Source organism: Cyprinus carpio, chromosome A2 (assembly GCF_018340385.1).
Source record: "Cyprinus carpio isolate SPL01 chromosome A2, ASM1834038v1, whole genome shotgun sequence".
Taxonomy (NCBI): domain Eukaryota; kingdom Metazoa; phylum Chordata; class Actinopteri; order Cypriniformes; family Cyprinidae; genus Cyprinus; species Cyprinus carpio.
The window spans coordinates 15,726,663-15,754,164 of NC_056573.1; the positions used below are offsets into that span (position 1 = coordinate 15,726,663).

Consider the following 27,502-nt stretch of genomic DNA (forward strand, 5'->3'; position numbering starts at 1 on the left):
TTAACAGAGTAATGGGGCCTTCATCATGGCACTTCTCACTGACACTACAGCATATGGATTGTACTGTATTTCTCTTCATATCTAGCACATATGACTAAATAGTGTTTTCTTCCCAGCTTGTCCTGCTTCAGGTTATACTGAGTTGTAAAATATGGCATTATATTACATATAATATAGATTATAGTATAGATCATAAATAGTGCAGTAGATAGAGGATATGTGGAGAGTATTTACTCAGGAAATAGAATATATCCACCAGTAACTTATATATCTGGTAGTTTAAAAAAATTTTGAGAATTATTTGGAAAAATATTATGGCATTACCATCTGAAATATACTCACCTAACAGTTTGTCAATATGACAAAACATTATAGCACATCAGTAAGATATATATAAGTACAAAATATCATTAGTAATTTGATTTATGAGTGTAAAATTATGATTTTAATAAATAAAAACAAAAGGTCTAGTGTAAAATCAGTTTCATTATTTTATTAGGTTTGGGCCTGTACTCTAAACATTTACAAAGCTAAAACAAAGACATATGCCCACATCATTGACATTCATGTTTAATAATCACAAAAATCTGTTGTTGAACAGCTCTTTTTCTTTCGTACTTGCTATCTTTGCTTACTAAGGTCACTTTTTTCAACTTTGTGAAAGCAACATTATATCTGAAATGACTATCAAATGAAAAAAAAAGCACTACTATATGATGAGAGATTGTAATGAAAACAGTAAAATGAACTCGTCAGTTTTTGAAGGGGAAAACACATTTTGACATTAAGCACACACAACAGATTAAATAACATCTTAGATGTAGTCCCTTCTTTATAAAAATAATTATTTGCAAGATCATCTTTTTGATTGGAATGTACATGAGACACATTTAAGAAAAATTTATTACAGCATTATACCAAATCTACACTTGCTTGGTATTTATTGCTTAATTTAGATTCTAGTTCTGTACCTCAAAAGACAATTAATCACCTATGAAGCTAAAAATAAACAGTAGTGCATTGAACGATCAAAACATTTCACAAGTGTGGTACATATTTTAATCATAACATTACTCATAGTAACAGAAATAGTGTAAAACTGAACCTTTTGAGCTCCATAAAACATTTCCTTTTAACATTTTAAAAATGACTTCTCTCTCTTTCATTTTTCTCTCAGACAAACTAGGTAAATGAAATCCACCGTAATCAAATTACTCTTTGTAACTTTATTTTAACTATTAAGATTACTTTGATGATTCTTTAGGTGTTCACGTTATAGAAACACACAAGCCTCTTTGGTGCTTTGGTGAGAAAAATAGTTTCAAAACAGCTATGCAACAATTTTCAAAAGACAATATATTCACAGTTGAAAGGAACACAAAAACAGAACAACATATCTTTTCTTCATCCAAATAAACTGGTGACTGAAACCAGTGTTTTGTTGCTAATAATAAGCAATGTTTATATATGTTTTTTTTAATATAGCATAAATCTGTGTATACTTTGTTTAGCTACAAAAATATCGACCATATATGATTTGCATTAATGTCATTCTGTACAGTTGTTCATTTTTAGGAGTACATTGTATGTCACCTTGCAACAAAATAAAATGTACTGATAAGCAGTAGAAAAGGCTTCATTTTAAATTTACCTTAAAGTGCTTCCTGTATCATTTTGTGCTGACTGGATATCATAAATTCATTTAACCCTCCACAACACACACATAGCATAACATTTTCAACTCTGAAAAATACACAGAAAAAACATTAATAGTACAGGTGACAAAGCTTTCCTCAAGCAACAGATACACAGTTGCTCAAGTGACACCGAGCAACTACTTAACACTTTTATATATGTATAAATATAATGTTTACATCATTTAAGCAAAAACAAAATGGGGGAAACGAAATGGAGACAAAAACTGGTTAATGAAAAAAAAAAAAAAAGACAGGCAGTACATCTGGACGCCTCTGACTAAAACAAAAAAGTCAGGCAAGCCCAGGTAGTGACAGGAGAGGAGTGAGGTCATACTGGCATTTGTATTTCTGTGTATTCATCTTGGCTTTCTCTGTCATCAATTGAAGGCTCTGCATCATCTGCGTCAAGCTGTCACATAGACAAAATAAACAACATTAAAGGCAAAGGGCAAAATAAGATTTAAGATTTTATATTAGTCCTGAAAACAAAATGTCACTGTACAGTGCAAAAATTATTTCCATTATTTTTTAACGTATACAGCCATAATATAAGTAAACAATACAGAAATCTCAAATATATTTCAATCTTTAATCTTACTTTAAATTTACAAAACTGCATAAGACATAATTAGACATGTTTTTAGAGAATGTATCTTAATAGTTTATGTATCACTGCATTGCCAAATTGCATGTGGAAAAAAAAACAACTTTTTTTTTAGTATAGAACACACTACATTAAACTCATCTACAAATATCATTTTCCTATCAACGAAAAGAAAAGTAACACTCACACACTGTATCTCACGGTGAGTAAATATTCGGGACAGCAGGAACCTTCTGAATGGCACGGTGAGGACAAGAACAAACGGGAAGGCTAAGGAGGCCGAGGTTGACATTACAACCCACAGCACAGCCAGGCACACCAGCTGCAAACATGTGAACAGATGCATGCGTAGAGTACGCACCTGAAATACACAAGTCAATGGTTATTAAAACAGTTAAATCTGAAGAGACAAACTAAGAATGGCATTCCAGACGTACTGTCATCTGATTATTGATTTAAGACTGGTGAGTTCTTGCCTTGCGGACATAGGTGTGGTCAGGATGGTACTTCGGTGGCATTAATAGCAGCATCATGCGTTCTGTTAGCTGGATCCCATTGAGAGACATCACTCCCATATAGAGGAATATACCAAATAACACAGCTATAGGAACCTGCCGCAAAACATCTCCAATCACAATAGAGAGACCTTTGGAGGGAAGAGGGTTTATCTACTGTCAGCACCATACAACAAATACTGAGAAAATATAACTAATTACTCAACAGGCCATTCACTGACCTACTAGGGCAACATGTTAGAATTTATTTAGGGATGCAATGATATTAAAATAACCAATAAGCCAAGAATTATTTTTATGTTGGGGATAATAACTAATATTTCTCTCTCTCTCTATTATATATATTTATTTATACATACATATATATATATATTAATTTAAGCATCACAAAATTACAATACAGTATGAAAAATGGATATTCACTGTGAGATTTGCTAAAGTTATTATATAATAGTGTTCTATTAAGTATTAAATGTTAACTTAAAGTGAGCATTAGATGATAGCAAGGTAATCTAAATATAAAACAGGAGAAATAAGTATTTACAAATAAAAATCTAATATCAGCCGATATTTCTGCAATAGACCGATAATCGGCTATTACGGCTGCCCACCACTCTGGTGCAGATATACTGTAGATTATATTTATCATCCAGAAAATTAAGCCACTCACCTACTAGAAAAGCCACCAGAAATCCTGTTACTCTCTGCTCTTTTACTTCCTGAATGCGTGGTTTGTCACCAGGCGCAACAGCTTTGCTCATCACCGTAAGGCTATTTGCATGAGTTACCGAACGAACAGTAGCACCGGTCAACCATGGTAGCCCAAACAGCGCTGAAACACCACCCGCAACCACGATGATCAGCAGGTCCAAGTGAAAGCCTGAACCCTTAACCAGCATCCTGTCCTTCTTGCTGACAATAAGACTTAAAAGGAAAATTGTGTCAGTATAAATTGAGGAATGATATAATCGAGGTATAGGTATGGTCAGAACAGGTTAGTGAATGCCTGCGACTCACGTGGTGATCTGAGTCTCCATGAAAATGAGGATGTAGACGAGCAGGGCAGGTAGAATGCTGGCAACCATCATCCAAATGGGGAACTGGCCATCAGAGCCCAGTGGGTGTATTAACCAACCACGCTTATCTGGGCTGGTCACAGAGAAGCCATCAGGCACACTTAGTTTCTACATGGGGAGGAAAGAAGTTTATAGATCACAGATTGTCAGGTGACTTCAGGGCATATGGAGTAATTAGCTTTAAATGACATACAAAAATTTTCCAGCCTTTAATCAATAAATTAGCTCAGGGTAACTTACAACCCTTAAGGTACATTCACACTGGCGAAATTTCACAGGCAAAAAAGATCCATTGTCTATCGAATCACAGCTCACAAAGAAGTCACTTTCTTCAAACCAAGCTGCTTTCTGTTGGTCAGCGCAGTGATTTTGTATGACCTTCAAATCTTCAAATCTGTGTTGGGAAATCTTTCACCCTCATGCAAAATACTCAATCGTGTGGATTCATATTGAAATGACTGATACCAACTACAAACATTTACAGAACAACAGATGATGGTATCAGATGGTAATACCAGGGTACTTTGATAAACAGAGTGGATCCTTAAAAAGTATTAAAATGTATTAAATTCACAAGTCTCTTAAATCACAAGAGCATAGCACAGCAAAGAAAAGGTAAAAAAATAAAAATGAATGAATCTTTGGTCTTAAAGGGATAGTTCACTAAAAATAAAAATTCTGTCATCATTTACTCACCCTCCACTTTAACACAGAAGAAGATATTTTGAAGACTGTAGGTAACCCGATGGTAGCATAGTATTTTTCCCCATACTACGGAAGTCACTGTCTACCATCAACTGATTGGTTACCAGCATTCTTTGAAATAACTTATTTTCTGCTCAGCAGAAAAAAAAAATCATACAGATTTGGAACAACTTGAGGGTGAGAAGATGACCATTTTCATTTCTTTAAATTGTGTGTGTTCTATTATTTTACTTAAAAAAAAAATTCCATGTTCAATTCCTATAATTTCCTCCAAAGTACTTCAAAAATGTAATGTCTAAAAAACATTTAGACACGAGTAATTTTGAAATGTGACATTTAAAATCTTGCTTGATGTACAATGAATTTGGGTGTTTGGGTGGACAATTCTAAGAGAAATCTAGTCCATAGATTATACATTAATCAAATGATATAAACATGTCTTCATGCCTCACCTGTGTGTAAGTGTCCTTAATGCTGTAGTCCAACAGAACCATGGTGGAGATTGCGATAGGTACTCCAAAATCTCCAATAGCCCTTCGGAGCTGAGCAAAAGATAAGAGACAATATCACATTCATCAATACCACTTCACCAGACACAGATAGTTGACACATTCATTAAAAACTTTAATATGTCCTGTGTTTATTTAATCATTGAGTAAGTGGCAAAACATGTTTGCAGGAACTCTGGGATACTGGCTTACCCTGCCAGGGAAAAAAGCACTGTTCTTGAATTTACGCAGATAGAAGGCAATGAAGAAGGTGCCGGCCGTGAGCAACAGCGAAAGGAGAGCTGTGTTTGGCTGGTTTAGGGTTTGCGAGGCATCTGGAGACCTGCCGTCACTTGTGGGTGTTGGTAAAGCAGTGTCATTTTCTTCTCGTCCATAGCAGCTTCCGAGAGGATGATCCATGAAGATCTGCACAGTATACAAAGACTGTCTGAATATCCGCTGATCACATTTAAATCTCTCTCATAAACAAACAACACTAATCAAAAGTTTGGGGTCTTTGGTTTCATTTTTTTTTTTTTATTTTTTTATTTTGTTAAGATGTGTTTATTTAACTAAACATTATATTCTATGATATGATGTTATGTTGTTTTTTTTGTTCCAGATCATCATATTTGAGTGATTTTCAAACTACTGTTTTACTATTTTTTCTATCAAATAAATGCAGCATTGAAGAACATCTCAATACTTTGCCCAGCTTGAAGAAGGTCTCGTAGATGAAGATGAGAGAGATGAGGAAGGAGAAGATCTCTTGGGTGAAGCGTGACACAAATCGCACAAGAAAGCTCCCTTCAAAGGCCACCGTGAGAACAACAATGATGACCAACCAGATTCCAATCCACGCACGTCCTGTCAGATACTCGATTTCACTGGACCTGCAAAACTGCAAACACATGGATCCATACTGATCTCACTTACTAAACCAGGTTCTAAATGCATTACAATAGCACTGCAAGTATTTCAATTCATTTGCTATGATTTTCAGCCCAAAGTAGTCTTTATATTCAGATTATCCTCAATAGAGATTGTGCTTTATTCTCAAATCTGCACTATTTGCATGCATTTTGTAAATAAAATATACTGCACTATTAGCAGGCACAGCTTTTTAGTTAGTGAATTAGTAGTATTTGTATTTATATATTAGAAATACTAACTGAATAGAAGGACTCTTCAAACACTAGCAGGGGTCCAGAGAAGCCCACCACCAGCAGAGGCTGAGCCCCAAGCAGGCAGAACAACATTCCCTGCATGGCAGTGGCAATAATCAGCTCTGACACACCTATCAAACCTTCTGTCTTTTCACCTGGAAACAAGAGAAATGATTTCATTAGGCAAAAAGTGCCTTGTCTTCGATACAAAATAAAAGCAGTGCTCTAAATAATTTAAAAAAAGAGCTTTCACTAACCCAATAGTCCTCCAAAGGTAATGGCAGGAGAAAGGGCAGCAAAGTAAATAAATATGACAGAGGCCATGCATTGAGGACTTAGGGCATCCTTAAAATCACTGATGTATTTGGGGTAGCGGCGCTGTGCATCTCGGATAACCCCGCCAAACAGCCTACCCGTCCTCCGGAGAGGATCGTCTTCAGGTTTCAGAGGAGGACGAAGAGCTGAGAACATTAAGAATAAATACAAAAAGATAATTCAATACATTTATTTTGGATAAACAGTAAACTGATCTGTTCACTTCTGTATTCTGTGTATGAGCGAGAGCCTTGTACCCATGTCCTCGGGGCTCTTGGCTTCCTTGGCCTGTAGTTTGACCTCTTGCTCATGTCTCTTGTGCAGCATCTCTCTCTGGAAGCGAACGATAGAATGCAGCAGCTCATCTCCTCCAACGTCAGATGGAGGAAGCACAATACTGCAGTCCAGAAAGCTGTTGATGGCTGTCAGCAGGTCCTGCCGCTCATCTGCTAAATACGCCGCTTCATGGAAGTGCTGGAAGAGAGGTTTGAAATGCTGTTTATACTTAAAACAAGCAAAAAAAAAAAATAATAATAACAGTGCAGTAAACAAATGTATTAAGACATATCCTGAAAGTCTTGCACTAAAATTACCTTGTTTTAAGGATTTTTAGATATGTATACACTACTATTCAAACCTTTGGGGTTGGTAATACTGAAATATAAAAAAAAAAAAAAAGTCTCTTATGTTATAATCAAGGCTGCTTTTATTTGATAAAAATAAAGTATATACAGCAATATTGTGAAATTTTATTACAATTTCAAATAACCGTTTTCTATTTTAATATATTTTAAAATGCAAGTTATTCCTCTGATGACAAAGTTGAATTTTCAGCGTCATTACTCCAGTCTTCACTGTCACATGATCCTTCAGAAATCATTCTAATATGCTGATTTGGTGCTCAAGAAACATTTTTTTTTTAATCAGTGTTGCAATGTTGAATTTTTCAAGTATTCTTTGACAAAAAGAAAGTTCAAAAAATAGCATTTATTTAAAATAGAATCTTTTGTAACATTATAAATGTATTTACTATCACTTTCGATCAATTTAATGTGTCCTTACAGAATAAAAGTATTAATTTCTTTCAGGAAAACAAATTTTACTGACCCCAAATCTTTGAAAGGTAGTGTATATAATGTACTATCATGTAATATAAATTAATTTAATTAGACCTGATAGCACCTTTTTCATTCTGTGCTTACTTTATCAGACATAAGTGTTGATATGGAGCGGCCGATTTGGTGGTAGTCAATGTTGGCACTGGGTGGGCCGAGCAGCACGAAAAGAAACCGCACTGGAATAGGCACTTCTAGAACCGACTCTAACAGAACTGCTTCCTGCAGTCTCACAAAGGCCATGGTGGGCTGGTCCAGGAAATCCACACTACCTGTGAAAATCCAGATCATCCGTATCATGGCTTGAACAGATTATTGACAGTTAAGATTTCACAGAGTTCAGCACGGACAGTTAACTGACCCACAAGGACAACCGTTGCTTCTGCATCCTCTGGAATCTTCTCAAGCAACTTCAGCTCATGTTTAGATTTGGTCTTGTGCAAACCAAAAAACTGGGGTGTGTCTTTCTGTGGAAACAGAGGAAATATTTGAATGGTCTAATGGTCTATTTTACCATTCTTTGCCAGATTTGAATGCACACAGTACCTCATTCTTATCTAAGTCTACACTACTGCGTGACTCAAAGTTGCGTAGTCCTCCAATGAGTGGGTCTGTGGTAGGGGGCTCCGGTGCGGCGATGTGGTTACTGCTATGGTAATGAGATATGAGAGAGCCAAGGCTGGTTGCCGAGATGTTCCGGTTAAACAAACTGTGCTCCTTGCCGTCACTTGGATGACTAACAAACAGAAGAAATACAAAGCACAAAGTTCAGCTGCATGATCCAAATGAGTAAGGTGTTCCTTAATAGGTGAGTAGCTTTATTGGTCATTTTTATGAGATATGCAGTTTAATGTTCATTAAACCTATGTGAAACTAACCTGTGTTTGAGGAGCAGGGCTCGGAGCACATTGGCTCTGTCCTGAGCTCTGATCTGATCTGAGATAATCATCTGCTCTACAACCTGATGAGCAATACCAGGCAGTGTCTTCTGGTCCAGGTCCAACAACACCGCACCTGTAAAATTACACTTCAATACATCAGACACACCAAAAAGGCATTTTAAATATATCAGAAATGAAAAGAATTAGCAATTAATTTCACTTAATTCTCACATTGTATTTGTAAGTATATGTTTGTAAATGTGTGAGCTGGTCTCTCTCACCATGTGAAATGGTCTTGCGGAGTTCCAGCAGGCTACGGAATGAGAGTGAAGCTACATGAGGTTTGCCCCAGCGCTCTGTCTCCTCCTCCACATCCTCCTCAAACTTTATCCAGCGAGCGGTTTCCTTCCAGTGCATCTCCTGGTTCTTATCCATCAGTAACTCATTCAGCTCAACAAACACCTGAGAAAGAACATTTATGATTTATCTGGCCTTTCTTTCAAAGTTGTTGTGAGGGACTGAGAAGTCAGGAATAAGGAACACAAGCTTTCCACTGACAGATGGGTCTTTATTTGAACCCACCCAACAAAAACATCTTTATAAACTCATAAATCTTACCACACAACAAAATAAACCAACAAACTAAAAGAAAACAAAGTCTAACATTCAGACAGAAAACTAACCTCAAATGAACAAAGCAACAGTTTATAAAGGAAGAGATGAGCCCATTACAAATTAAGAGGGAAACCAATGAAACTTCACATTCAACATATAACATTAAATAAATCAAAATCAAATCAAATAGAAAAATATTAAATCAAGATAACGAAAAACAAAATGTAAATTAAATACCATAAATGTACAAACAACTAAATCAATTAATCAAAGACATTAACTTTTCCTCCTCACCCGGGCAACCTCAGCGAATGGTATATCCGGGCCATTTAACCATTAATGCTTAAATTCTCTGTTCCTGCTTGGGCTCTAATTTTGTCACACCAGGGTGTGGCTGCAGCGGACCATGTCGGAACATCACTGCCACACATCACCGATAAATTTAAACTCAAAATAGCAACAAATGTAAGTAACAGATACAAAGTAACTAATTTGTGTGGACTCCAAATCAGTAACAATGTCATAAAAATAGATGTCAACATATGCAAACCTAACAATAAAGAATTACTGAATATTGTTTGTTTTGGGTGGTTATTATGAACTGAAACCAAATGAATTCAAATGACAAAACAGGGAAATTTAAATAAAGCAGAAATTATGTTTTCAGGTTTGGTTCAATAAACATTCTTTCTATAAAACACAAATGAGTTTACAACACCTCGACCTTTATCAAAAAAAACATTTTTTTTTTTTTTTTTTTACATAGTTCATGCATCATTGCAGGCAATGCTAAACACTTCACTCGAGGAAGAATACAAGATTCAATTTAGTCTGCATTTCACTATGGAGTGTATCTGTTGTTTTTGTTTTTTCTTTCTGTCAAGAGCAATCTTTTCAGACAAGCCATCCATTTCAGCTTTTGGAATAAAACCTAATTTATTATGTTTAAGTTGATGATGTCAGTAGAGCTGTACTGTTTGTTATCTTAAAACTAATTTTAAGCATTTGAAGTTCTGTGAGAAATTTCTAATGGGTTGTTAGACAAAAGCGGTGTTTTTTTATAGGTAACATCACTATTTGGAGACTTTAAATTACACACGTCAAATGTGAATTCTGAATATTTTGTGTGCTTTAAAAATGGCAGTATATAAATATTAATTAATAAATAGAAATATTTTGTAACATTATACATTATAATGTCTTTACTGTCAATTCTGATCAATTTAGTGTGTCCAAATTCTAAAAGTTTTAATTTCTTTTGAAAAAAAAAAATCTCTAATTGCCACTTGATTTGACAAGCACGTGAACTCTTATCCTTGTGGAATTTGTAGTCCTTAATTTGCAATTTGTTAGCAATTTGCGTTTATGTAATTTATATAGTCTCCTTAAGTGATGTTAAAAAGTTCAAATAATGTTAGTAATGTTAACAGACCTTATTCTACTCATAAATCAAAAAGCGGCATTCTATCATGACTGAACAGCTCTACAAAAGTACAGTTCTACCAGTGTGAGCCTAGTTATACACCGTTCTGATACTGTGTCTATCCACTGCCTGCCACAAAACCAGTGTGGTATTAGTAAACAAGTGGTGAGTAAAAACCACACACAAGTTTCAGCTTTTCCACAAAGCAATCATACCATCTCTGTGTCACCCTACCTTCAGCTGTTGGGCATGATGAACCCTGCAGTCCATGTGACAGGGCCATGATCTCCTCTAATAAACAACAGTAGGCTCAGTGAGCCAGTGGTAGTGATATCCCAGCTTTGTACAGCATGCAATTTAAAACAATCCTTTACTGTATTTTCTCCTCAGTACAAGAAAGCGTTAGCTAAAGTGTGAAATTTCCTCTATATTATAACTTTTAGTAGGTTGATTTCCTGAAAAGTGTGAAACATTGTTCTTTTGTTTGCACATTTTGACCAGCCAAACACTGCAATATCGACCGACTGTGTGAGTTTGGGGTGGTGCTATTTGTTTGATTAACCGATAACAGACAGGGGGAGTGTTAGGGAAATAGTCTTTTAAGATTTTAATAATCATAGTTTTACAATTCCATTATTGACCACTAGAAACTACACTCTTTAAGGTGATACTGATGACATAATATGCATTTTTTATTTGCTACACCACACACGCAAGTCTAGAAAATAGCTCTAAATGGACAGGGGAAAGATAATCTAGTTAGCTGGCGTCTCACCTCATGTGGGGTTCGATCCAACTTGGTCCGGATACGACTGCTGGGCTCTTTGTGGTCCTTGCCGATGTGAACCACCTGACCTTTAGCGCTCTTCTTAACCAGGTGCCGCCGCACACCAGGGACATCTTCAAACCTGTGACCTGCAAGAAAGACAGCAAGACAATTCTGAAATACTAACCCAAGAGTTAACAAGTCAGAAACACTGAATCCACTGTAACACACCAGAAGTATCTGAGTATCAATAACATTGACAATACTGGCTATATTACACACAATACTCAGCATCCAAACACAGAACCACAAACTGAAAACTCCACTGAGCACTCACTAAAACATGACTCAGTTTTGTGTCTCAAAGTGATCTATTGTTCAGTCTAAATTATTTGTAATTACAGCACACACACATACACATACAAAAGAGACGTCAAAGGGACGGTTGTAGTGGGCAGCTGTGCACCCTTTGAGAATGTCCACATTCCTGAATCACAGCCACAGATGGTCAGATGTACAGACTGAAAACATGATTTATTCCCAGAAGAATGAGAACAGAAAGGTAAATAAAGGAGTCCTTTATAACCTTAGAAAAGAACAGAAAAGATGCCAGGAAAACAAATACATTTTCTTGAACACTGATGATCTATGATCAGCTAAAATGCCCATTACTTGCTGAAAAACAACAAATCTCATATAATAACTAATATAATGCTAAACTATACCATGGGAGGTACTTAAATAGGCTTCATGGGTACTTGGAAAATGTTTAATTTGCTTTGTTAAACATATTTAACATTAATTAATAATTAATTAACTAATCTTAAAATAAAAATATTTAAAAGGCATATTCAAACATATTCAGTTAATTTTATTAATAAATATTAGACGTTGCATTGTATCATTGATTGCATATAATATTATATATCATTGATTATGTATGTATTATTTTTTAGAATGCACATTCAAATTGTATTTAATTATAATAATTATTAAAATTGTGATCATTCTTGGATTAAAAAAAAATAAATACTTGTAGATTTCTATTTTAAAAAAATGATGTCCTTGCATCACTATTTGCAAAAAATTACTGAAAACAAAATGAGCACAGTTTTCAAATTAAAAATAATAAGCACAACTGTTTTGAAAATTGATGATAATAATAATTTTTCTTGAGCAGCAAATCAGCATATAAGAATGATTTCTGAAGGATCATGTGACACTGAAGATTGCAGTAATAGCTACTGAAAAGTCAGCTTTCTCACCACAGGAATAAGTTACATTTTGAAATATATTAAAAACAGAAAACTGTTCATTGAAATTGTAACAGTATTTCACAATAGGTCTGCTTTTACTGTATCAAATAAATGCAGCCTTGATGAGCATGTAAGAGAATTCTTTCAAAAACATAAAAAATTCTTACAGACCACAAACTTTTGAATGGTGTATGATTAAATAAAACTATTAATATATATTTAATAAATGTTAAAACTCTTCATTGACATTATTTTACCAAATACATCTTTTATAAATTTTTACACAAACACACACTCACTTTTAATGCCATCCAGGTCCACCGTGGCGAGCATCTGCGCCTCGCTCTCGTCAGTGGGCATGTATTGATAGTGTTCTAGTGCGGTGCCCGTCATGTTGCCTGTGCGGCGGCGCTCCTGCAGATCATAGCTGCGGCTGGGCTTAAAGCTGCCGTCTGGAGAACTCAAACTTGGAAACAAACATGGTGCAGAAACTCGTCTGCCATTGGGCAGATTACGAACCCAATTTCTGCCCCTGCGGCGGTAACAGAAAATAGTGAGGTTGAACACATACATGTATTTGAATCTTACTATGTGTTTGTGTACATGTGTGTGCGCATGTACACTTACGAGGTTGCTGTAACATCTTCTGGGATGCTGATACTGGTGTGAAGCATTGAATGGGGCATGATTGGCAGCTTTCGATGTGATGAGACTTTACCATTCTTCGTTATAGTGGAGTCAGGATCATCTTCTGATACAAAAAACTGTGGGCCAACAAGAGAGAAGCTAGTCAGATCATAACAAGAAGAGTGTGTGTGTGTTTGTGTGAGACTTGACTACCTGTGCCACCTCTGTGTCCGTGTCCGGTGTAGGTGTGGTGGTGACATTGCCCTCTTTATCCAGCTGGCTACAGGAATCTTCATCCACCTCTTCATCCTCGTCGTCCTCATCTATCGGGGGAGCTGCTCCCATAGATGAACTCCTCCTCCGTCCTGAGTCTTTCCGCTTTCTTCCTGGCTTTTTCCTCCGGACTTCTGGGAGGTGTTTAGACAGAGGGTGGTGAATGTGTAGAGAGGTGTGACGGTGATCTACAAATGCCAAAAACATCACAGACTTCAAGCCAACAGCATCACTGCAGAGCCCCTTAAGGGAATAGGTCATAGTAAAAAGATGTAGGACAAAAACATTTATTTCAATGCTTTTGTGTTGCCTCAAGAAACTTTGCATTACCTTACAAAACCTTTGAGAAAGAAATAATATGAGGTGGGAGGAAAGACTATTTTTTAGAGCTTTATATTGCAAACAAACACCAAGTTTCTTGGCAAAAACTTTTGCGAGAGAAGTTTCTCAGGAGAACAGGAAAAAGCAAATGCATTGAAATGTAATTTAATTTCCCCTTTTGAGGTGAAATGTATTTCCCATTGAGACATTTCTGATTAATTGAGTAAACAATGACAGAATTTTCACTTTTGTTGTTTTCTTTGAAGGCAAATATTTTAGAAAAAACACTATAAATATCTATAAAACTGTCAAATTAATATGCATTCTCATTTAATTTAGTCATATATAATATGAAGAATGGCTATAGACCAGATGCATCAACAGTAAAGCTCTCACATTCAAAGTCCTCCTCATTAAAGGTGCGGTGTTGTTCGATGGGCACGCGCTGGGCAGGTGTAAGGATCTGCTGGAAGCGCTGCACTCCCAGTGTCTTGTTTAAGTCCCCTTCATCATCATCCTCACATCGCTGGGGCGGAGAATGCACTACAAGAGGCTACATGTAACCAGAGAGAAAAATATTAACATTCATTTCTTTTCAAATAGCCTACATAGATGGATATCAATGCAGAGAGAGAGTCATTCACACATGCATTCTCAGGTTCTTACTTGTACATCATAGGCAAGGTGAGTTAATATATATAGCACATTTTATACATTTCTACAAAGTGTGTTACATAAAAAAGATTTGACAATTATCATAAAAATATACAAAATAGATGCATAAGAAAAATAAAAAGTTTTTTAAAATTTATTTAAAGTGAATTAAACAAAAAAAGAGAAAATAATATATTGAAAAGGATGATTTTTGTATAAATCTTATATAAATAAATAAAATAAATGAAATCTCCCACAATAAAAGTGCCTTTTTCACTGAAAAATAATTTATGAATATTTTCAGTTGCTTTAAATATATCTTTTGTCATCACTACTTAGTCCATACTTATCAATACTGTAATCATGCAGGCAAAAACTCAATTTCTCAGTACAAAGCACAATGATAATGTGGTAAAAGGACTCATAGTTTGCCTTGTTAGCCCCTGCTGGTATATGCTGAAACTACACCATCTGGCTCCAAAAAGACTCTCCAGCCACAGTCATTCAAAATGAGCTGTGCATTGAGAAAATACATCTTTAAAAAAATAAAATATTATTTTATATTTTTCTGGTTTGCCTTCAGCCAATCAGCACTGTCACACCATTTTCCTGCATCAGACGATTAATCAGTCACATGAAATTTTCAGCTCAGCTGATTGGCTAAAATAAATCCTGGATGCAGAATTGAGTGTTTATGAACAAAGAGAGCAGATTTGAAATTACACACTTCCAGGGGTCAACTGTCAATGAAATGATAGTGAATGCAAATAGAATACTCTCTCTAGGTTACATTGTTGACTTCCTTCACAGTAAATGAATTACATATCTGTATATATTTATGGATGGCATCTCTTTCTCTATGCTCATTTTCTCATTCCTTCTCTTCTCCCCTGCTGTCTGTGGTATGCTATCATGAGGATAAACTGAGGCTTGTGGTCATGTGCTGTATTTAATTCTGTGTTTTGACAGAGGGGCCCTGCTCCAGGTAAAACTATCATGCCCACAGATACCAAGCTCTGGCACGCACACGCTCAATCAAGACTCAGCATCATCATCATAGCTCATCCCACCAGAGCCACAGAGAGTGAGTCAGCACTCCTACAGCCACACACAGTGTCACTCAAGCAGATCATGACTAAAGTCAAGTTAGTAATGTTGAACGAAGACGTTGTATTACGTATGAAGCTTTTGAAATCTGGCTAGTTAGGCTTGTTAAGAAGCCTGGTAAGATACACACATACCAAATACCCAGTGAGGTGGACCAGAAAACACAATATGCAGAAGTGACCAGCTGATCTTGTCAACCGTTTAGACAATCAAGACACTGAAAGGTGACCACAGTGTATAACCATGGCAACCCTAGAGGATGTGATATCAAGAGCTGATTCCTTGCAGCAGGATCTAATCAGAAACTTATCTACACCCCCAGCCTCTGACATCATCGGCCATATCTATAGTCACATCCCGATCCCTTACATGCGTAGTCATCTTGTGTTTTTACATTAAGATTAACTGTTATGTTATTTTTAAGCTCTATTTTTAACTTGCGATTCAAATGTACGAGAGGGAACAAAGGGGAACTTTTCTGATTGGCTGTTTTTTAAATTGATTGTGTCGCATCACATCCCACTTTCACGTTTCGTGTCAGACAAATTGTTTGTTGCAACAACCAAGTTAGGAAATAGTAGACATAATTCTTATTCCATTATGGGCACCAAGTCCTGTAACTAGTGCCGCCAGGTGCATGAGACCCCTGTAAACACACACACACACACACACACACACACACACTCCACCTCTCAAATCCATCTGTCTCTGATCATCTACACCTGGCTAAAATATTTCCGATAGAACTCAAAGCTTTTTGTTCCTGAATACTGAATTCTCTATGCAGGGATCAAAGTTTTTCAAAGGATGAAATGTGATGCTCCTGTCACATCACTTTCATCCCTTCATCCACACAGTGAGAGACTCATACTAACTTACATTTTCCCACAGAAGTGTCAGTGCCTCTGTGAGATCTGAGCTCTAATTTTAATATGGAGAACAATGCTCAGGATGAATGAACAGAGATCCAACAGAATTACACAATTGTTTTACCTGACAAAAAATGACCTCACAGAGTATCCGCTGGTGAATTTTATTTAGCTTATCTCATCAAAATCATCACAATTCTTTTTCCCACATCAATCTACACTCCATACACCATATTGACTAAGCAAAAATAGAACTGTCACAACTTCGTAAATGTATTTAATATAAAAAAAACTGAAATAAGTACATTGCATAAGTATTCATACCCTTAACTAAATATTTAGCTGAAGAACCTTAACTGCCTCAAATCTTTTTGGGTATGATACGACAAGCTTTGCACATCAGCATTTGGCAATTATCTGCCATCCTTCTCCTCATCTCTTCACCTCTCATGCTCTGTCAGCTTGGATGGGGGCAGACGCACATTTTCAGGTTTCTCCAGAAATATTTGACTGGGTTCAATCCCAGGCTGTGGCTGGGCCACTCAAGGACATTCACAGAGTTGTCTATAATTGACTCTTGCTGTGTGTTTAGGGTCATTGTTCCGTTGGAAGGTGAACCTTCTGCCAAGTCTGAGGTTCTGAATGCTCTGGACTGTGTTTTCATTAAAGGTTATCTCAATATTTTGGTGCATTGAGCTTTTCCTTCTACTCTGACGAGTCCCTCAGTCCCTGCGGCTGAAAAACAGCCCCACAGCATGAGACTGATATCAGCACACTTTACTTTTAGGATGGTACTCTGCAGGTGATGAGCAGAGCTGTTTTCCTTCAAACATGATGCGTAGAATTGAGGTTTATCAGACCAGATAATCTTGTTTCTCACAGTCTAAGGGTCATTTAGGTGCTCTTTTGCAAATTCCAAGTGTGTTATCATGTGTCTTCACTGAAGAGAGGATTAAGTCTTGCCACACCGCCATGAAGCACAGATCGGTGGAGTGTTGCAGAAATGTTTGTCCTTCTGTAGATTTCTCCCATCTGCGTATATGATCATGGAGCTAAAATAGAATGACCATCAGCTTCCTGTTCACCACTATAACCAAAGCCCTTCTCCATCAGTTGCTCAGTTTGGCCAGAAGGCCAGCTCTAGGAAGAGTCCTGGTTGTTTCAAACTTCTTCCATTAAGGGTAACAGAGACTACATGCTTCTGTGACCCTTCAGTGAAGCAGATTTTTTTTCTGAACACTTCCCTAGATGTGTGGCTTGATGCAAACACATTTCGGAGCTCTAGAGGCAGTTCTTTTGACCTCAGGGCTTGGTTTTTGCTCTGATATGCATTATCAGCTGTTAGACCTTTCATTAAGAGTCAGTGCCTTCCCAAATTATATCCATTCAATTGAATTTGCCACAGGTTAGTTAACTTCACTCAAAGTGTAGTAACATCTACAAGCAATATGAATGTTCCTGAGCTAAATCTCCAATGATCTGTTGAAGATCTGTGTGAAGATGGGGGCCAGTTGGTCAGCAGCGACTTTTAAACAGGCAAGTGAAACACCATCTGGGCCTGAAGCTTTTCTAGATTTCTTCTTCCTGAAGACCTGGTTCACATCCTCTACACAGACCTTAAGCGCAGGTTGAATGCTGGGGGAGGGAGGGAGGGAGGTTTCAGGGGTGGTAGGTGAATGTGTGAAATGCAGATCAGAGCGGATACGGGGTGGTAGACTGGCATTTTCAAATCTGTAGTAAAAACCCTTCAGATCGTCAGCCAGTTGTTGATTCTCCACAGACTGTGGGGGTGGTGTCTTGTACATGGTGAATTTCCTCAGACCAGTCCATACTGAAACTGGATCATTGGCTGAAAGCTCTTTTCTCAGCTTTTCAGAGTAGTTCTTTTAGCCACATTGATCTCCTTTGTTACTCTGTTCCTGGCCTGGTTATACAAGATTTTATCCCCACTTCTTTAAGTATCCTCTTTGGCGTGACGAAGCTGTTTGAGTTTCCCAGTAAACCACGGTTTATCATTATTAAATGATTAGAATGTCCTGGTAGGAATGCACATATCTTCACAGAAACTGGTATATAAAGTCACAGTCTCTGTGAGCTTGTCCAGATCGGTGGCTGCAGCTTCAAAAACACTCCAATCAGTGAGGTCAAAACAGGCTTCTGCATTGCCTTCAAACACCATCATGTAATCTGGTATTAAAATTAAGTTTCAGTATGTTTTGTTTCACCCACTCTGAAGTTATATTTATTACAAGAAACATTTCCTCTGACAATTTCCACTTTATGTATGAAATTATATGATAAACTGATCCCTAAACATACAGGGTGTTTCTTAACTAACAGAATGTGGCTGCTTCAATCAGCAATTTTGTCTTGTGTTACATTAAAAATATCTTAACATCCTTAAAAACAAGACATTATTACATGTAAAAGATATTAAGACCTGTTTTTTTTTCAGTTTGTAAGTATTTTTGTTTGTTTTACAAAATATAATCTGAATTACCACACTGACAAATAATTTCTAACAGTCTGGTTCCATAACTAGATGCTTAATAATAATCATCATCTACTGTTCAGATGATTATTTAAGGATCTGTTATGTAACATTATTCACACCGCAGAATCATCAATAAGAGCTTTTATCAATACAAGCTTTGTTGGTAGGAGGTTTGACTTCTTGATTGTCACTGCTGAGAGCCCCTGTGCTCACCATGAGTGTAAGAAGCAAGTTCATCAAGCCATGCATGGATCTTTGAGGAGCAGAAAACCACCCAGATGAAGGCTAATTGACACACTACAGTTTTCCAGGGACATATTTAAAAACCAGACACAATCTGTATAGCACATCTTCATCACTGCTGTATATTGGCACAACATGTTCCTCAGAAGTAAACAGATTTCTGGGTATGGCACATTAGGTGGCTCTGTCTCCATGGTTACACAAATTGTTTTTTAATCTTATTAAATCAGACCTCTGGAGGATCAATGGCAAATGTTTCTCAAAGTGACCAGACCACTGCTAGAATCTCACCAAATCAGTAGAACAGGCACTAATGATGTTCCTAAGCACATATACCACACACACACACACACACACACACACAAACAAAACAATCACCCACCGCTGAAAATAAACCAGTCCCTCAAACCTTAGATAACACTTTGGCAGTTTTTTACCCCACTAATTCCTCTGTGTGCCATAGAAAACACTAAGCTGCACAACTTCAAAAACACTTTAAAATTTTGATGTAAAAATACTGCTTTTCTGATTATTAGCAATGTACATTTGAACAATCCTGATATCAATTATTACATTAACAAGATTGATTTTTACTGTATTTTCAATGGCTGCGTGAAATTGTACTATACTAAATATAATGTGATATACAAAACTACTTTCCATTAAGTTGTATTGACATACAATGGATGATTTACAAACAAAAATGACTCTTATGAGTCTGTTCTATTCAGTGAATTAAAAAAAATACCAGTGACCAGTGTAGCCTGATTCCTTAACCAAATGACTCATATGAGCCCATACTAAATAATCCAAAACACAGCACAACCAATGTAGTCCAACTCTCAAACAGAGTAACTCATATGGTCTGTTTTTTTTTTTTTTATAAATTGTTAAAAAGGACAATTTTAATCCATATGAAACATTGCCCTGTATAATTCACAATAGGAATGTGTGTTAAAAAAGTAAACAGGGTTACTGTCTCACCCACTTAAATATTTAGTGTTTCATAGAAAAGCAGTGGATGAATGCTGATGAAGATAAATTTAGATGAATAGGCAAAACATCTTCCAGCTTAATAATCTTCGTAGCCTAAAAAAATTAAAAAGAGAATAAGTTAAAGATTACCTACCAAATGTCTCGTCAAGCCTGCGGCAGAAGTGACGTCACTGGCATCCTGAGGGTCACTCATTGCTTACGGTCAGATTTGTGGGTGGTGCTGTAAAGTGCGCTGGCTTTAGCCCTTTTCTCTTTCACTCAGACTCAACTGGGAACTTTCGGGCAGCATAACCTGAGGTGACACATGGAAAAAGAAAACATCTGCTTGGTTAAAAGTTCTCAGACAGATCGATTTACATGTTCATGTCTTAGAGACAGCCTTTTTTTTCCTCAATGAGCTTCTGTTTTTTTATAGTTTATTGAGAAATGCATCACTGAAAAAGCTCAAGACTTTAAAGAGACTTTAAAGGCCATTAAAGCCTGTCCATTAATGGTTTTAAAGCCCTAAAGTAAAGATCCATTTAGATAAATAGTGACATAAATGATACATTCTGTGAACAGCAGTAAATCTATATTGCTGGAAGTCTTTCAAGGACCCAGTAGATGGAACTATTTTTCTTCCATACCATTTCACAGAGAAAATGACAAAATAACTAATACTCATAAAAACTATTCCAGCATCACATATATGCACATTTTCAAGTTTAGAAATACTCAAAGAGTAAAATATAAATCATATTCCTGAGGCATTTCCCCATCCTTGTAAACCCAATGAGACACTTGAGATGTGCTTTTCAATGCTACATTTTATTTTCAACTTGATATTCAGACACTGTAAATCTGTCTGAGCATCAGTCAACAACAAGGTCAAAGCTCATCTACAATATCACAGTAAAAGCATCTCATATAAATTGGGTAGAGCGCAGGAAATTCTGTAACATTTCTCAATGGAAAATACCAAAATTAGAAGCCACATCCTTATTCAAATCGATACACACGTAGGTGTCACATCAGTATGTGAAAGGTCACAGTACTTTTTTTCCCTACAGACCATCAGTAAACTATAAACTATTTTTAACATTTGAATACAAACATCTTAGGAAAAAAAGAATAATTCACACCAGTGAACGTCTAAATATGAGGTCATTAAATACCATTGCCAATGCAGTGTAAGTGTGACTGGTCATCTATTAGCAGTTTCCTGTAGCACCCTCCATTCAAAGGTTAAGTAATGTGTGTGACATTGGTGAAGCATGCACTTGCCTAAACAGAGAACACTCTTTTCAAGGCTGAGCAGTTATAATAGCTGGATATCATATGCACTGTTTCCTTTCTTATTAGGACTTAAAATGTCTTCAAAACTTTAACCGGAAAAACTTGTACAAAGTTATGTTATTGTTAAACTGTGATACTGAGATGTTAACTGTATTATGCTAAACTGTGATGTGTTCAGAGCCACATGTTGATGATATGACCTCAATTTGGTAAAGGTGCTCTATTTTCAATCTTACACTTCATATGTTAAACTCAAGCTTTTTACTGAGTATGTTTTTGATGTACCTTTTGTAACAGGGCCTTTGATCCAGGGGTGTCCAATCCTTGTCCTGGAAAACCAACGTCCCGCAGTGTCTAGCTCTAACTTGTCCCCCTCAAAGATTCTATTAATCCCGAAGACCTTCTTTAGTTTGGTTGCTTTGGTTCAGGTTTGTTTAATTTGAACTCTGAAGACAGTGGGCTCTCCAGGAACAGGACTGGACACCCCTGATTTCATGGCAGCAGCAGCATTATCTCCACACGTTTGTGTCACATCTGATGATTTGAGAAGGATCCAAAGAGCACTTTAATGGAAGGAAATTTGAACTTTTATACAAAGGGGTTCACATGGTTACTGTCTTAAATATTCCACAACATTTCTTTGCTTTAAATATTTGTTTTATTCTAAATTCAAAGTCAGAAAACATTTGTTTTATGTGGAGATTTAAACGTGTCCTCATAATATATATAGTTTTTCAACTTAATTTCTTTATGTTTGTCAAACTCTTGAAACTTTCTTTTTATTTCCTAGTTTAAATAAAAATGCCCAGAGTTTCAGTGTATCCTCAGACCTTTGGGTGCCACTGTGTGTCTGAACACTAAAGGTGACTGAGGACAGTGATTCAGCAAAGATGTTTCCTAGAGGCTATGAGCATCCACGCTGTAAGGCTTAGACTTATCCTGCTGCCATGTTAACACTAAATTCAGAACTGTGTGATATAAATAATAGTTTCTAAAAAAAAAAAAAAAAAAAAAACATGCATTAGTGCAGTTTCTTTACAGCATGCAATCACAGCACATTGGCTGTTGCTATGTTATATGTGCTATTTGCCCGTCTGGTGAAAGTAGATGGTCAGAAATAGAAAAGAAAAATGTCAGTGCCATGTAGATAGGACGCTCAACATTGCACTGCTTTTGTATTTAGCACTAATTTTAAATAAATTTACATTTTTATGCAAATTTACACACCTGGCAAAGTGACTTGCAATGCATTCAAGTTACTAAAACTATATATTTTGTCAGTCCCTAGGAATCAAACCCTGTTTGACCAACAGGGACTCTAAATAGAACAGGTTTGTTAGAAAATGAGTGAAACCTTCAGTATTCCTGTCCATTAGAAGAATCACTGAGTCATCTAATGCTCTTAAACTGGGCCAAAATCATTGTTGCTCTGATACCAAGCGTAACTCTAGACCCCTCATCATCACTGGGCTGGATATACAAAGGATGAAAGAGAGAAAGAGCCACATTCCTGACATTCACAGTCCAGTGACAACAACACAGAACGAGCAAAAAACATGATTATGATTCGTTCAAGCATATTTCTAAGCAAATAATTCCTCTCTCCCTGATAGTGTGCATAAAATTGAAAAATTCCAACAGGAAGCACTTTGTAAGACAGGAAGGGCTGCAGTTACATTTCCAGCAAAATATAACTCCAAACACTGTATGTGCTTGTTTTACTACCACAAAAATATGAACATACCCTTCCTATATAACAAGCAACAGACAACCAAAGACATAAATCCAATGAACATCTTTTTTGTCAATACAATGAAAGTCAAAGGTCACCAAAATGGTTTAGTTACCAACATTCTGCAAAATATCATCTTTCGTGTTTCACAGAAGAAAGTAAGTCATACAAGTTTGGAATGACATGAGTTAATGATTACAGAATTTCCAATTTTAGGTGAACTGTCCCTTTAACTACACATTGTTACAGAGAAGAAAATCACAGAGAGAGACTCACCTCAGAATGCTCACTGCAGGGAGACTACAGCTACAGCAGTCATTGTAGTGCGATGGCAAAGACCCAATGAAGCCAAACAGCCACCGAAAGGCAGAAAGAGAAAGACAGGGAGGAGGGACAGGAGGCGAAAAAAGGCAGTGATTGGAGAACAGAAAAGCTGTTCTGAAAGTTGAAACGCACTACACTTTTATCCTAACCTCTCTCTCTCTCTCTCTCTGTCACACACACATGCTGTTCACTTCCAACCTTGAGGCACCCACTGACAGCTGTCCCTCCCTCCTCGATTAAGTTTCCTCCTTTAGCCCTCCGACAAACATGTGACCTAAGGGATGTCACTCAACAATATGGCTCTATGGCATAAACTCCAGAAATCATTTGAAAAAGGCTTAAGATACACACATCCTATTACTACGTTTGGCAAGTGAATTCAGCCAATATTTAAATGTTAAAATACTGTTTCAATTGTAAAGGCACAAGACTTAAAAATATGCACATTAACATGGTTTTAATATGGCAACAAAACAACAAACTCTAAAATGACTGTAAGACTAATTTAAACAGCTTTAAAGCTTAAATACACAAGTTTTAACAGAAGAATTACTGTAGAGTCATTTATAAAATTACAGGCTTCACATTTCTGCTTTTAAGTCTTTCATAAATTGGCCCCATTCACTTCCATTATAAATGCCTCATATTAACCCTGGATTTTTTTTAACAACAAATGATGGACAAGTCTAAATTAATTTTTTCATAATTTAACCATAAATGCTGTTAATTGAGCATTTTTGTTGCTATTGTATTGAGCCCGGAATATTGCTTTATTTTATTGATTATGATGCAAAATTGAGAGTTAAACTGTGAAACAATAAAACAGGGAGTTAGTCTCGATAGTCTTTCCAGCCAAAACAATGTTTTCAAGCAAGAAAATTTGCATGTTTGCTCTATCAGTGGAGATATGTTTTATCCTGCTTATGACCTCAGTGGCCAGTGGACGTTAGTAAGTCTCGGTGACAAACTACAGCACAACAGTTTGTGTTTAACTGATTATATGTTCAGCACTGTTCTAGGAAATTTCCCTCATATCTTTATTGTTTCCCGAGGTTATAATTTTGATTGCAAAATGACGTCTTCATAATGCATTAAACACAGAAATGTAATCCTTGTCCTGAACATTATGATATAATGGATCACCGCGAACCAGTGATGACGTGAATTCACGGCTGAATTGTTGCACACTATGCAATCCAGCCACCAGCAATAAAATAGTATGGTTTAAAACCAGGTTGCAGATTTTCTTTTCATAAATACACCCTGATGATTTCAGCAATCACGCCTCGTTACATGGCAGTCAAGGGTTTGGCCGCAAGCTGATTCTGTGACTGTTTTCTGATTATGGTACTTGTGGAAGACATGGCCCAGCAAAAACCTTTGATAAATCAAAGAAACATGCTTGAAAATACAGTTATTTAAGAGCAAATGCTATTATGTGGATTAGATTAATCTGTAGAAAAGATCTCATGTTCCTATCCAATAGTATTGTTCAATTAATAATGAAATATTTCACACTGGGTGGTCGAATAAAACCTGTAACTGTAAATTGGAAATATGACATAAGGGGACAAGCAACCAGTGGGCTAACTGTGGATAATTAGTGCTTTGCAGATAACCATAACCCTGCCAAAAAAAAATTCAGCTCCAGCAGCTGTGGTGGGAGCAGTCGGAGGGAGGGGTGCAGGCTGCTGGCGGGTGTTACTTTTACAGCATCAAATATTTGTTGTTAAGGTCTTCATTTACAAATGGATATGAAAGAACAAGCCTGCCAATTCCTCATCCAGCCACTGTCCAAAATGGAAAAATACGTTTATGTATGTTCAGATGAACACTGCTCTGCAAAGTCAAACTGACCTGAGGAAAAAAAAATAAAATAAAAGAAAGAAAATCAATGGTCTGGAAACACAGAGCCATTCAGAATGTCTATTTAGTAAGCCAACCTAAATAATAATAAAAAAATAAAAATACAAAAAAAAGGAAAAAAATGTTGTGTGCTGTGTTCATTGACCATGTTTACATGCACATCAATTAAGGACCATTTGCTGGTTTATGCTGGTCCTTTGCCAGCACATGACCAGCATAAACCAGGATCCCAGCATCAAAACATACAAAACCAGCCTATGCTGGTTTTTCAACAGGGATGCTCCACTATTATTTGGATTATTCATTTATAAAATAATATAATATTTATAAAATAATATATGAGTTTTTATTTATATTCCCCTTGGCTAACTATTGCCAGTAACGTTGAACAGTAATTTAATCAACCTTTAAATTTAATCAAACATATCTTGGACCTATGGTACTGTTCAGTGTCATGTAGCGGTTCTTATACTTAAAAAAAAAAAAAAAAAAGGACAAGAAAAACCATAGTTCGTCCAACGTACCTTCTACAGAACAGAAATGGACACTACAATTAAACTTTTGTAACTTGACATTTATCAACGAATGTCGTCAAATAAATAAATAAACACGTTTTTAATTAAAACACAACGACAGAAATAATCCTTAAATGCTTTAAGCAGATCGCATTCAAATTTAAACTGGGTTTAGAATAACCATAACTCGTTACTGTTATTGTGGCTGAAACTGATGACCATTGAGCTTTCAGACAAACTGCACTCCAATACAGTTCATTTTCATGCTTACTACAGTACAATCTTTCACATAGACCTCTGCTGTTCGTTCTCGCACCGATTACTTATTTGTACAGTACATTTTAACTTACGTTATTGTCTCATTTACCGTCAAATGCATTTTGCATTCAGCTCATCGAGTCAACGCACGTGTCTGTCGAGCAAATGACCGCGCTTCATGTCGTCTGCTCGGTCTGGGAGCAAAACCTGTTCACTGCAAACCCTCACAAAACCGTGGACATGCGGCATGCAGATATTTTGTATCACGACACCCCATCCACACTGCAAGCGACACGACAAAACTACGCGACAAACATTATTGCCAATAAATAAAAAGAGAGAGAAAGATCAACACTGCATTGTTTACAATTGACATCTTCCGCTTGCAGCTCACGCAGCTCGTTAGCAGTGTTGCTCCCGCCAGCACTGGGTGTGTTAAAAAAAAAAACCCATGATGACATTTATGCAATAGATTACCGACCTCATCATCACCTGTCTGGACTTCATCTACCGTGCGAAGAAAACATGTTAATTATTCAATAAGATCCAAAATTATAGCATGAGCTGCACGCCCCGTCAACCTCAGTCAAATATTGACCATGACTAGAATCCACAAGTTAATGAAAGGACCGTTTAAAAACGGATCTGAAGGTTGAGCATCGACCACCCTACAATAATAGCTACATTAAAAAGTACAAATACATAAAAACAAATTTAGCTATGAAATGATACCATAGTCACAGTAAAAGGGAGTTACAGTGCACAGCAAGTCTCACCATACAGAAAAAAATAATAATAAAAAATACTCACCTGTCATGCAAGAGGTATCCAGTCTTCCAAATGCTAAATATTTGTGTTAAAAAAAGAGACGATTTGGCTCCAAGTCAACTGTAAGGAGGTAGAGGTATCAGTAGATCTTGTCTGGAGACCTTTGCATGCTCTCTCATGAAGAATCAGTCAACTAGTTTTTGTATGGGGCATTCAAGAGCCACTTTATATACAAGAAGTGGTGCATGGTGTGTGCCTGGGATTAATTGGTCAGCTTTTAAATCCCTGGGGAAGAAGTGCAAAACGTAGTCGCATTACAAATGCACAACATAAATGTTAACCTGCAAGCGAACACTCCATTCTGTTCATCACTGTTTCTCTGAAAGTCTTGACTTGTTTTTGATGTAAATATGAAATGAGTTTGTGATATTATTCTAGTTGATCTTGAAGGGATAGTTCACCTAAAAATTAAATGTCATTTCAGACTTGAAATGTCATTTCACGACTGACTTCCTGCTGCGGAACACAAAAGAAGACATTTTTTTCAACTGTGTTTGC

At 36.6% G+C, this 27,502-nt stretch overlaps 1 protein-coding gene across 8 annotated transcripts; it reads right to left on the reverse strand.

The window, feature by feature from the left end:
- Positions 1-473: 473 nt before the first annotated feature.
- LOC109102605 (anion exchange protein 2-like) lies at positions 474-27,200 on the reverse strand. 8 transcript variants are annotated; one of them, XM_042775302.1, is made up of 24 exons: positions 26,286-26,612; positions 23,490-25,394; positions 20,340-20,498; positions 14,240-14,396; positions 13,463-13,710; positions 13,250-13,386; positions 12,922-13,154; positions 11,376-11,515; positions 8,844-9,024; positions 8,560-8,695; positions 8,228-8,417; positions 8,043-8,148; positions 7,769-7,953; positions 6,824-7,040; positions 6,509-6,712; positions 6,258-6,406; positions 5,792-5,986; positions 5,299-5,511; positions 5,050-5,139; positions 3,834-4,000; positions 3,487-3,740; positions 2,778-2,947; positions 2,489-2,662; positions 474-2,106 (listed from the first exon to the last, which is right to left on the reverse strand). In XM_042775302.1, exons 3-24 carry the CDS (start codon positions 20,397-20,399, stop codon positions 2,026-2,028), a joined length of 3,687 nt encoding a protein of 1,228 aa, XP_042631236.1. In that variant the 5' UTR covers positions 20,400-20,498; positions 23,490-25,394; positions 26,286-26,612; the 3' UTR covers positions 474-2,025. The 8 variants fall into 8 exon arrangements, with proteins under 8 accessions (XP_042631236.1, XP_042631243.1, XP_042631250.1 ...); XM_042775309.1 differs by lacking the exons at positions 23,490-25,394; positions 26,286-26,612 and adding an exon at positions 26,987-27,200; XM_042775316.1 differs by lacking the exons at positions 23,490-25,394; positions 26,286-26,612 and adding an exon at positions 26,658-26,819.
- Between the last annotated feature and the right edge of the window lie 302 nt (positions 27,201-27,502).

Bases quoted from the DNA above. Each gene is read 5' to 3' on its own strand.
- LOC109102605 (XM_042775309.1), bottom strand. From the start codon at position 20,399: ATGAGTGACCCTCAGGATGCCAGTGACGTCACTTCTGCCGCAGGCTTG. The intron at 5,512-5,791 runs GTATTGAGATGT...TATACTGTGCAG, and splicing joins CCTTCTTCAAGCTGGGCAAA to ATCTTCATGGATCATCCTCT. The intron at 4,001-5,049 runs GTGAGGCATGAA...CTCCCCATGTAG, and splicing joins TTAAGGACACTTACACACAG to AAACTAAGTGTGCCTGATGG.